The sequence below is a fragment of the Rattus norvegicus genome, chromosome 17 (assembly GCF_021556685.1).
Source record: "Rattus norvegicus strain SHRSP/BbbUtx chromosome 17, alternate assembly SHRSP_T2T, whole genome shotgun sequence".
Classification (NCBI taxonomy): domain Eukaryota; kingdom Metazoa; phylum Chordata; class Mammalia; order Rodentia; family Muridae; genus Rattus; species Rattus norvegicus.
Genome location: NC_141550.1, coordinates 23,542,501 through 23,555,148, shown reverse-complemented (window position 1 = coordinate 23,555,148; position 12,648 = coordinate 23,542,501). Strand labels below are relative to the sequence as shown.

Below are 12,648 nucleotides of genomic sequence, written 5' to 3'. Positions count from 1 at the left end.
GATACATACAGGGCTCTTCAGAGGAATCCATCCAGGAGGGAAACTGTGAATCTGATGGGTTCAGGCAAGGAAAACATTTGGGAGCAGGTAGAGATTTTGATTTTGATTTCCCCCCAAAGAGTAGGAATACAATTGAAGAGAAAAAGACTTAGAGCTGTGGGGAAGGGACTCTGTGACATGACAGGGGGCTGGCCTTGGTAATCGCACTCGAGTGGTGAGACCACAGAGGGTCCAGCCGCTGCGGTGTAACGGTGCATGGATTTTTGGTGGTTGGGCCTTTGGTTGGTTTTTTGCAATAAGCTTACTAGGATTATTTCATCGAGCACAAGAACAGATCTTGGCTTTGTTGTGTATCTACCTTCCTCCTTCAGTTGCTACTGAATTTCTTTTATTCATTCGCAAATACCTTTAAATCAGGGCTAGAGCCTCAGGAAAGGGTGACATTCATATTGGGTGCTCCTTCTAATGAAGCCTTCTACTCAACACCACTGTGCAATCAGGATTATCGTACGATTTACACTGTACTAAGTTTAAACCTTTATATTGTATGTCTTAGACTCCAGGGCTGCCGTATGTTCTAAGGTCATGATCCCAGGGACTTTTTGGCTTTGAGTTTTACCTCAAGTTAGAGTCCAACCAACCTGACTTAGGTGAGGTTTGCATAAACTTAGGTAAGGTCACGAACTGGTGAAGTCCTACTATTTCATCCGCAAAGCGGGAATGAATCCTACCTTAAAAGGAGGAGTTTCTTAGGTAGGGTTACTATTGCTATTACAAAACACCATGAGCAAAAGCAACTTGGGCAAGAAAGAGAGGGTTTATTTGGCTTTTATATCCTGAATTACAACCCATTGATGGGAGCCAAACTGGGTAGGAACCTGGAGACAGAAGCTGATGCAGAGGCCATGGAGGGGTGCTGCTCAGTGGCTTGTTCCTCCAGGCTTACTCACTGATCTTACATCACCTAGTACCGTCATCCCAGGGGTAGCACCACCCAAAATGGGCTGGGTCCTCCCACATCAATGACTAAGAAAATGCCCCCCAGGCTTGTATACAAAATATATAGAGGGGACATGGGAAGATAAAAATGAAACTTCTTTAGAAGGAACTGAGCCAGGAGACAAATTGGGAATGTGATGGCTTTTATGAAAGTTCCCTCATCTAAAATGACTCCCGCTTGTGTCAACTGCACATAAAAGTAGCTAGCACAAGGAGAATGAGTGAGTGAGAGAGGGGGAGGAGGGAGGGAAGGAAGGAGGGAGGGAGGGAGAGAGAGAGAGCATGAGAGAGAGAGAGAGAGAGAGAGAGAGACAGAGACAGAGACAGAGACAGAGACAGAGACAGAGACAGACAGACCAACCGACCAGAGTGTCTGGGGTGTTATGGTCAACCAGACACTCCTCATCTGTCTCTACAGATGAGGTGAATAGAGAAATTACCTCATTTCCAAAAATCATCTCTCCAACTACCTCCCAGTCCACCAGCTTCTCTACTGAATTGGTTTTAGATTAAAGTCTTACGTTGGTCATATCTGTTGAGAACCAAATACAGATTCGAAGTGTGAGAAACGTTTGATGACAACACCCAGTCCTTGGAAACAAAAAATGAAGACAAATCTGGACCCATGTGTCTCTTTGTCCTTAGGATGTCAGGGCGACATAGTCACTGCCTTGATGGCTGTTGTTTAGGAGAATTCTAGAAATTGTCCTTGTTCTTGGAGTATATGGCATAGATGATCTACAAAGGACAGACGTGGGGAATATGTCCACATGAATTCACCCAAAGTTGATAGGTTGTCTGACGTGTATTGAACAGGTGTCAGGGAAGTGTGTGGTAGATGAGTTGGTCAAATACTGGGCTCTAAGGGAGGTCTAATTTTCTTGCTCACTCTTTCACCCAAATGAATCCACCCATCGTGCGTTGGCTTTTGAGCCCTAAGCATTCTCCAGCTGAGTAGGTAACGCTGAGGGTATGAGGAGGCCGCTTACCTACAACCTTCTCTCTGGGCACAAAACATTGCTGCCACAAAGCTGTGAATCCCAGGGTTGGCCAGCATGGTAGTCAAGACAGCGTGCTTCTAAATCTAAGACTCATATCATTTATCTTAGGACTGTCGGCAGTTTCTCAATTTCCTCAATAACAGACTCGGCGACCAGAGAAGGTAATGTGTCTTTGGGGTTATTTTATCGGATAATTGTAAATATGATATTGTCTAATATTTTAAGACTATCTAGGATCTTTTTAATTTTGAAGAGCAATAGGATCAACATTTTACTGATAGGACCCAAGTGGTTAATTGGTTGGAAATCTAGGAAGAGCCTGGTATGGTGGATCACAACCGTAATCCTCGTACCTGGGAGGCTGAAGTGGGTGGGTCTTTTGTTTAGATTTGTTTTGTTTCAAATGTATTTATTCTATGTGTATGAGTGTTTGACCTCTGTGTAGATATACAAGGTGTGTGTCTGAAGGGTATGGAATCTCCTGGAACTGGAGTTATAATGTATGGAATCTCCTGGAACTGGAGTTATAAGACAGTTGTGAGTTACCATGTGGGTGTTGGGAACTGAACCCAACAAGTGCTCTCAACCGCCTTTCCTATCCTGAGAGTTCCTGGATCTCTTGAGTAATTTTGAAAAGGCTAAAGGTGCCGAGGATAGGCATATCATGGACAGGTAACTCCTTGATGAGACAATATTTGCTAAATTCACTCTGCTCTTTAGGAATTAGGACCAAGTGATTTTTCTGGAATGAATGCTGATAACCCTGACTTATGAGCTGTCTGCTGGAGGTGAAATCTTACCACAGGAGATCTTTATTTGCAGAGTTGAAGCCCCTCACAAACCCGGTGTATCAGAGACTTCCCAGCATGCCACAGTTATGAAAACGATAAGACAGCTCCAGGTCATTTCGATTTCTAACTGTCAGGTGTTTTGCAGGGTCTACTCATTCCCATGCCTGGCTGCTTTTGCCGACGCTCAGGAGGTAGGCGTGTATGCCCCACTCTCTCTCTCTCTCTCTCTCTCTCTCTCTCTCTCTCTCTCTCCATCAGGGTGGTGTGAAAAGAAACACTATTAGGTTTACACAGTTAGGTCAGACTTTTGCTGTCAGTACTCTGAGGGGCCATTTACTTATTTGTGTGTGTGTGTGTGTGTGTGTGTGTGTGTGTGTGTGTGTGTGTGCGCGCGCGCGCACATACGTACATGCATGTGCATATATGTTCTTGTGTGCAGGTGCATACATGTAGAAAGTTAGATGCTACTTGAGGATCAACACCTATGGACACACACACAAACACATGATGCACACAAAGGGGGGAAAGCCACACGGCCCATGGAGATGGCTCATCAGATAAAGGTGCTTTTGCCAAGCCCAGTGACCTGAATTCGGTCCCTGAGAGATGCATGGTGGGAGCGAACTGGCTCCTGCAAGTTCTCCTCTCAACCTTCACGTGTATGCCGTAACATGCACTCATGTGAATGCAAACACACAGTAAATAAGATGTAGAGAAACCATAAAATGTCCCATGCTTGTCTTCATGCAAGGCCCAAGGGGAATACACATATGTATAAAGTGCTGTATAAATTTCCCTTAGGAGATGAGTGTCCATTTGTGGTATGAACGAGTCCCTTCACCAGACCCCCTTCCATAGTCATATACATGCAGACGTTCCATAGTCAGAACTACTCTGGTCTAAGATTTCAGATGAGTGGTGCTCAGCCTGGACTCCTGACATTTGTCTAGAAGGCCTCTAGGGAGGATAAAGGCATTGCAGGAGGAGCCTCTGGACAGATGCCTATGGGAAGTTGGAAGGAAAAGACGTTTACTCTTTCTAGAACACCACATTGCTGGAATCTTGATTTTTACTAGAGTGTGTACTTTGTACTGATAAAAGCAATCTGAGCTCAAGTTGTTCCCTGACAGGTAGTAAGCGCGACATCAAATCACCACTCGCCTGCTCACAAAAATCTTCCTTGCTAGAAGTTTCCATCACTCTTCATGGTTTACTATGGATTCAACTCTCAGCGGGTTCACTCTACCTTCATGATTTCCACCAAGGGAAAAACCTGTGTGGGTGGAGTCACGGAACACATTTAAGTGTCTGTTAGATATTCCGAGGACAGTCGGATCTTCCTGGAAAGGGCTTGGAGGACGGGACTGAGACCAACTTCCGGTTTACATGGGATTTTGGTACTAAGAGCAGAGGGTAGCTCTGTCCTAGGAGCATGGGCTATTGTTAGTGAGTAATTTAAACTGGACCCTTGGCCATGAGGTTCCCGTATAACGTTTGCTGAAATTCTCCCACAGATGAGAAAACCAGCAGATGAAAAATTAGAGGAATTTTGGATCGATTTCAACCTAGGAAGCCAGAGTGTGACTTTTTACATAGATAACGCAGAGGTAACGAAGTTTCCCCAGCAGGCCTAAGCATTTAGGAATTCTTTGTGTAAATACATTTATGCATTCATAACTTCCCCCCCATTTTTTCCCCTCAAGAGTGCTCTGTGGGAGCCAGTACAACTTTTGAAGGAAGCCGTGACCAAATTCTTCATTATTGGTAAGATGTAAACACCTTCCCGTAGAGCGTCAACTGTTGCTTCTGTTGCTGTTATGTTTAGTTAACTCCAGAGCAGATTTTGACCATGCGTTCTTACTTGGAGTCTCTCTCTCATTTTATAAGATTTATTTTATTTATATGTTTGTGTCTGTCCGTGTCCAGAAGTACTTGCTTGTGGGCGAATGTCTTCAAAGGCCAAAAGAGGGTGTCGGATCTCCTTGAGCTGATGTAAGAGGGGTCTGTGTGGCACCTGATGTGGGTGCCGGGAACTGAACTTGGGTCCTTTGGAAGGATAGAATGACCTGTTGCCCTTTGAGCCATCTCTCCAGACTTAGAAGAGAGGCTTCTCTGAATGGGAATTGAACTCAGCCTGAGGGTAGTGAGCATGCCAAGTCCTTGACCACTAGACAACCAGGGAATATTTGAAATATACTCTAAATCAAAGAGTGGATTGGTTTCAATTCACTGTTTAACTGACTCTTTGAAAGATACTAACTTGTAATGAACATAAAGATGGCTGTGCTGTTGTCTGTTCTTACCTGTGTTAAATCTTTACAGTCTGCCGTGGTTTTATACTGGCAGATCATGGTAGTTTTATTAGCCAATGGTTTCAAGGGGATTGCCATCTTGGACCACCCAAGTGAAGACCTATGTGTCTCCCATTCTCTTCCTTTTCTTTCTATCATGGTGGGTACTTGGCTTTTAGCTTTGTCTGATCTTTCATGACCTTCCCACTGGATCTAGCATCTGTCTAGCCTGTACTTATGGTGGCTTTTTTTCCCCCTGGAGACTGAATTTTAATTTTGATTCAATTTTGATCAAGACTGAAAATATCAGTCTTGAAACTGAGTGTTCATTTGTCACAACAGTATCACAGAAGGGACTGTTGTCTGAGACACAGACATCTCCATAGATACTTCACTTCTCTTAAAGAGATGACTACTGACATGGATATTGGCATGTTGTAAACTGAATTTTAGAACTGTAGGATTTCAGAGGACGGGGGAGAGGAAGAGAAGAGAATATTGCTTAGGATATTTGAAACTAAAATACCTGTTGTATAACAAGAATTCTTTTAGAGAGACATGGAATGGTGCCATACAAGAGGACACTTATTTCTTTACTCATAAAGCAAGGTCCTTCAATAGACCTCTAAGTCTTTCTCTCTCTGTGTGTGTGTGTGTGTGTGTGTGTGTGTGTGTGTGTGTGTGCGTGCACGCGCATGCATGCAAATAAAAATTTCAAAGTCGTTTATATTTAGTATGACTTCATATTCCCGTTGCAGAAAATTATAAACAGTTGACAAGAGCTTTCGTTACACTGACATACCTGATATGACACATACTTTTTTGTTGTTAGAAAATGAAAGCATAAAGATGTTCATTGTTTACCTGAAGCAGCCAATTGTTATCAGCAAGAGAGAAGCAAAGAAAATAGAAATCTACTTCGATAGGCAACTTGACATATCACAAGCTTCCATTCAAGCTTTGGAAGACGAACAGGTGGTCTGTCTGTCTGTCTATCTATCATCTTATCTCTCCCCCTCTTACCTCATACCCTCACTCTCTGTAGTTTCTTTCTTCCTTCCTTCCCTTCTTTCTTTCTTTCTTTCTTTCTTTCTTTCTTTCTTTCTTTCTTTCTTCATTTCTTCATTTCTTTTTTCTTTTTAAAATAGGGATTCTCTCTATAGCCCTGAAACTCACTCTGTAGACCAGGCTGGCCTTGAACACAGAGACCCACTTGCCTCTGCCTTGCTAGTGCTGGGATTAAAGGCCAGTACTACCATGCCTGGCTTCATTTCCTTTGATTATTTGAAAATGTATTTTCAATCTCTTGGGTTTTGATGTAGCCTTTAGCCAAGCAGAAGACTTGAGAATCCTAGGTTCTGGTCTGAACTCTTCCTCTTGTGACATTATCTTAAATATGTAGGCACAAAGGCCTTTTCCGCCTTCAGAGGCTTCATTGCACGCACTGTGGACAGTGCAGCATGGGCGAGGTATTACTACTTCCCTTCCATACTCCCACAGAGACAGCATTGCTTCTTGACTTTTCTTCCTGGTCCTGTCAGGAATCAGCAGGGAGTTCCCCAACACTGTACAGGTCTTTCCTGGCCCTGTACCTTGGGATTCTGTGGTCTCCCCACTTGATTCAGCTTCTTCCTATGCACACACAGGGGCATTTTCCCATCACAGACAGTAGGCAAGGCAATGAGATTCATGGTAAAAGGACTCCCAACAACAGACAAAGAGACTGAATGGAAAGAGCACGGGAAGGGAAGGAGTAAGGTGTGGGAGGGAGTCTTGGCTGGCCTTTTTTGTTTGTTTTGAGTTATACATTAAAGCATCTTGTAGGTGATAAAGCGCTCTACAGATAGAGTTCTTAAGGTCCTACAGGGAGGATGAGGGTGAGAGACGAAGGAGTACTAGCCGCTTACAGAAAAAAAAATCTCCTCTGTTATGTTGCATGACAAAGTGACCCTCTGTGCTCAGTTTGCCTTTACCTGTGAGGACCATTAAAGTCCCATATTCCCAAACTGGCTTTGGTGTGGAGGACTGGCGTCTACACTGGAGGAAGCCACGGCTCCTGGAGAAGGAAGCTCCTGTAAGAAAAGGGTAGGGATTGGAGGATCATTACTGGGTGCTCACTGCAGACTCAGACTGAGAGAGCCACAAGCCAAGGAAGGAGGGGATGAAAAGTCACTCAAGGCCTTAGATCAGCATAAGCCAGAAGAATCTGGATGCCAGGTTTTTTTTTTTTTTTCCTTTCCTTTTCTTCTCTTTCTTTTTCTTTCTTTCTTTCTTCCCCTCCCTTCTCCTCCCCTCTCCCCTCTCCTCCCTCCACTTTCTCCTCCCCTCTCCTCCTCCCTCTCTTCCTCCCTCTCCCTTCTCCTCCCTCTCCTCCCTCCACCTTCTCCTCCCTCCTTCACCTTCTCCTCCCCCCTCTTATCTCCCTCCTACTTCTGTTGTCTATATCACACATCATCAACAGGCTGAGTCACTGATAAAGAGACAGTTTATTTAGCATTGGAGTCTGGAGCCACCGTGCATTCAAGCCACGACAGATGACAAAAGACCATGGGGGAGTGACTGGACAATCAGGGCTAATCCTAGAAGGTGGTGGTTGAGGGGAGGGGGTGGCTTTGGGGGATGGTAAGCCGGAAAGAACAACACGCAAAAGAACATAGCAGAGACTCCTCTCCCCTAATTCATCAACTTGCTGTGGGATAAAAAGCTTTAGAGCTTTTTTTTTTTTTTTTTTTTTTTTTTTTTTTTTTTTATAAAAAGGCCCATTCATTTCAGGCTTCTGTTTTGATAAAAGTCTCCTCTGGCCTTGAAAAAGAAGATGGTGAGATTCCTAGTAGCCTCGAAGGAGAAACAGGTATGTATTCTGGGAGGTGGCAGAATTCTGACTCTAAATTCTCTGTAGAAGCACAAGGAGGGTACCTTGTAAGAAGTCCTGTACACCCTGAGCTGGTCATACAACGGCATCCCATGAAGACCTGATCGTACCCTTGAAGCTCCTTCTCATTCTACTAATGTCCCTCTTTGGGGACATTTGGAAGTGGCCAAGAAGGACAGATGCTGGGGGTGTCAGGAGACGCAACTCTGCAGGGCTATCTTCTCTTGAATTTTGAGTTCAAGGGCTTAGTTTTGGATTTGAGAGTCGAGGCACAACCTTCTACCAGCTCTTACCACTAGGTGGCGGTGTACTGGAGCCCTGTTTGCTTTGGAGAGTAGGGACAGAGTGCCAGCTTGCCTTAAGGAGGTTATTGCTTTCTTTGTTCCTTTCTTACTGAATGTAGAGGATAAAGAAGAATCCACAGTCCTGCCAGAGTTCGTGGATGCTGAAGTTGACCAATGCCTAATAACTCGCCGCTTTAACGTCCAGTCGGTGCCCACTGTGAGTAAAGGGAGCCAGGAGGTTTGTGGTCTGCGGGAGAGACAAGCGCATGTTTCCTCTCCTGAATGCTAGCCCAGTTTTCTCTTCCATAGCGGTCAGCTAGTAATTTGTCGTCTTCAGATTGAACTCATGTCCCAAGCTGATGTATTCTTTCTGTACATTGAACATGGCTCTCCCGTGAAATACCTGGCTAGACTGCTCTCTGTCTTGTCCCTTTATTTGGTATCTGGAGGAAGATGTCTACAGATTAATGTAGGGAAGGAACCTGAGGGTTAGATGAGGTTTCCCTCTCTGCCTGGGAATATGTGGATACATTGACTAATAATGCTGTTTTCAGGGCTTAGTATCAATCAACAGAAGTGTCCTACTTAGGGGTTCTATTGCTGTCAAGAAATCCTATGACCTGATCAAAGTAACTTGGGGAGGAACAGTTTTATTAGGATTACTCTTTTATACCACCATTTATCACTGAAGGAATTCAGGACAAGAACTAAAGCAGGGCAGGAACCTGGAGGCAGGAACTGATGCAGAGGCCATGGAAGGGTGCTGCTTACTGGCTTGCTCAGCCTGATTTATATAGAACCTAGGACCATCAACCCAGGGGTGGCCCCATCCATAGTGGTCTGCGCTCTCCCCCATCAACCACTAATTAAGAAAATGCCCACCTCATCTTATGGAGGCATTTTCTCAATTGAGGTTCCCTCCTCACTGATGACTCTAGCTTATGTTGACTTGACATAAAACTATTCCAGCACAGGAAGTGACTCAAGTTCTTCCGGCTGGCCTTCTTGGGTTTAAAAATGCACACTTGGCAGTTATCGACTGGCTCAGGCAAGAATGGCTGGCATGTTATTTCTCGGCAGGATGGCTGTGGGTATTAACGATGCTGGTAGAAAGGGTTTGGGATGTTTTCACTCTAAAGCAGTAAGTGTTCGAGGGCGTACATACATTTAGCTTGACTTATCAGACTTTTCCCAATGCAGACAGGAAGCAAAGCCTAATGTGTGACATCACACATATGCACTCTGATGTTCAAGCTTAAAAATTAAGCAATGTAAGAAGAGTCCCTGTGTGGCTTATTTAGCCATTTGTTCCGTGAACATGCGGCGTGGAGGTATGACTGATAATGGTGTCAGGGCTTTTACATTTAACAGCCAGAGATGAGTCTTTCATATAAGCTGTCTCCTTTTAATGTCACCATTTAGGTGTCTTGAGAAGTTGAACCCTGGCTCCTAGTGCTAAGGTTCCTGGAAACATTTTTGTAGCACTTCCTCTGGACCCGATAATACCGTGGCCATCTTTGATAGTGACACGTCCTTGCTTGTGACTTGGAAGTGAAAATTTTGTAACAACAGAGTCATTGGGAGCCAAGTGGTGGTCAGCTGTGCTTCAGTGGCAGCATGGTTTCAAAGACTGGACACTGACGCTTTCCTGTTACCATAGTAACAATAACAACCTCCTCCTCCCTCCTCCTCTCCCTCCTCTCCCTCCTCTCCCTCCTCCTCGTCCTCGTCGTCTTCTTCTTCTCCTCCTCCTCCTCCTCCTTCTCCTTCTCCTCCTCCTTCTCCTTCTCCTCCTCCTTCTCCTTCTTCTCCTCCCCTCCTCCTCCTCTCCCTCCTCCTCCTCTCCCCCCTCTCCTACCCCCTCCCATCCCTCTCCTTCCTTCCTTCCTTCTTTTTTTTTTTTCCAGCAAACAAAATCTGAGGACTGTTCACCTGAAAACTCAAAGCCAGATGAGCCCGAACAAGGTGCGGTGAGTTTTCTCCACTATCTCTGAGTGGTCCAGTAAAATGTTTGACCAAGCTGCTTACTACCATTATTTCATTTTTAACTAGTTACTTCAGAATATGAGTATTCTGTGGATGTGCAAGATCTGTCAATTCAAAATCAGGCTTCCACATTAAATAATACAAAGTAAGTGATTTTCATTTTCAACATATTTTTTAAAAATTTCGTGGTAACTGTACACATCGATACTTCCAAGCTTACCTGCATCTATAGTAAGTCCCATGTTCATGGAGACATTGTGATACATCCATACATGTATCTGCAAGGTAACTGCCCTGCTTGTGGGAGACAGGATTTTTTTTTTAAATATGAGTGCAATTGTGCAATGATCAATGAACAGTTCTTGGCATATTCATCTTAAATAGCCATCACCTCCACCTAGTGAGAGCTCTCGGCCGCCTCCTTTGCTATTCTAAAACGGATTCCACAGTGTTGCTGATGGCCAGGGGTAGCCCCCTTGATGTGAAGGCAATACTGAAACCATTCTCAGGTCTAGCTGTAACTGTGGACCAAATGGGCCCATCGTACCCTTTCACCTGGCTTCTGGTGACCACCAGGTCATCTCCCTTCTCTGGGTTGGACTGTTCAATCCCACACGGCAGGTCACGTGGTTTATTTCAGTTAGTGGCATTTCCTCCGGTGTCACCCATGCTGAAAATTTCAGGATTTCATCCTTGGTGGCTGAGCAGTATATAGCACTGTGCGTGTGTATCATGTTTTCATATCTGTGTGTTTTTTTTTTTCTGGTGAGCATTTAGGCCGTTGTAAGACTACAAAGTTACACAGTTGACTCTCCTTTGAGTACCACATGCTGACAGTTTAGAGTTTCCTCTAACCTAGCCATTCTCATCCAACTCCACGTGAAGTTTTGGGTAGAACAATTTGAGTTGTAGCAAACCTTCGGAGCTGCCTTGCGGTGGTGTATTTTCCTGCTGCATTTTAGATTGAACACAAGACGGGTGTATGAAACTCAGTTTCCTTCTTAAAGAATGACAAAGCAGGAGCATTTGTAATGGCATTACGATGTAGTATTTTGCAGGGTAGCTTTAGGACACAACATACAGGGGTTACTACAGAGCATGGTGAGAGAGAAGAGAAGAAGATTTAAGTAGCTGGAGAGATAGTGTACTCATGAGAGGGACAGCGCAAGATCTCAATTCTGTGCAAATAGATCTAAGTATTTACCATAACTCCCGGTTTGAGTATCGGTAGGCTTAAAAAGAAACTGGTGCGCCATTTCTCAATTCCTCGTGGGACCTTAAAAAGGTTTTCAAGACGGAGCAAAGAGACAGGACTTCCACCCTGCCTGCTCTGCAGACTTACTGGAAGCTGAGAGAGTGGTGTTGCTATAAAGATAGCTAAATAAAAGCAGGAAGCGAGCAAAGATTCTTCAGGGATGCGGGCTGTTGGTGGCTGATGGAAATACAGAGGCCGCTCAGTAGAGAAAGGTGGGGTCTCCTATAACTGATGTGTGAAATTAACTGAAATAGTATGTGAATGACGGGATATCCTTATGACACCCCCCCCAAAAAAAAAACCCAGCAACACCCTCGAAATGATCTTTAGATCTTTTCATTGTATAAAAGTGAACTAAGCTTGGATTATAGACTTTTACACATAAAACATACTTGGAACAAATACGTGATTTTGCAGGGGTCAGTTTTGAAGGTATCAAACCAAAACCAGCCTGAAAAAACACCAAACAAATGAACAAACAAGAAAACCCCATAAACCGATAAACTAGACTTCGCCCACGCCCTTCTGCTCTTTGAAAAGAAGTCATAGTATGGAAGAAAAGACCAGCCACGGCCTTGTTGAAAACATTTGTAAATATTTGCTTCTGGGCTTGTGGTTGAAAATCTCAGTGGTAAAGATGCAAACCAATGAAGCTACAGGGAAAAGACGTAAGGAAGTTTTGCCCTGAGAAGACATTTACAGGTGGCAGATGAGCTCACGAGAGCCGTTCTGTCCACGCCATGGGGGTATGCGTCAGACGACAGCAGAATGGGTTGTACATCATCAGGATGACTAATCTTAGAACTGCTGTCTGTATGTCACGTTCATGACAGGATGGAGACAACGGTGCCCTCATGACTGCTGGTAGCTTCTTAAAGCGAGGACACCTACCCTCTGGTCCATTCTTCCCATATTCTGTATTTTTCAAGATGTCTGTCAACATAGGTCCACAAAGAGAATGGGCGCAGATATTTACAGTAGCTTTGTTTAGGAAAACCATCAAATAGAAACAATTCAAATGATCATCAGTGGGGTGAATGGATTTTTAGTACAGGATGAATGTCCCTAATCAAATGCCTAGGACAAGGCGCATATATATATATATATATATGTATATGTGTATATATATATACACACATATAATATGTATATGCTGTGTATATATATAC

The 12,648-nt window shown here is 44.1% G+C and overlaps 1 protein-coding gene across 1 annotated transcript in view; it reads left to right on the top strand.

The window, feature by feature from the left end:
* Positions 1-12,648, top strand: part of Sycp2l (synaptonemal complex protein 2-like) — a 58,966-nt gene that overhangs the window by 18,865 nt on the left and 27,453 nt on the right. The window contains 9 exon segments of the mRNA XM_087591764.1: positions 2,109-2,161; positions 2,937-2,982; positions 4,306-4,398; positions 4,495-4,555; positions 5,915-6,057; positions 7,855-7,933; positions 8,358-8,455; positions 10,146-10,203; positions 10,291-10,369. Coding sequence (XP_087447890.1) covers positions 2,109-2,161; positions 2,937-2,982; positions 4,306-4,398; positions 4,495-4,555; positions 5,915-6,057; positions 7,855-7,933; positions 8,358-8,455; positions 10,146-10,203; positions 10,291-10,369 — 710 coding nt within the window.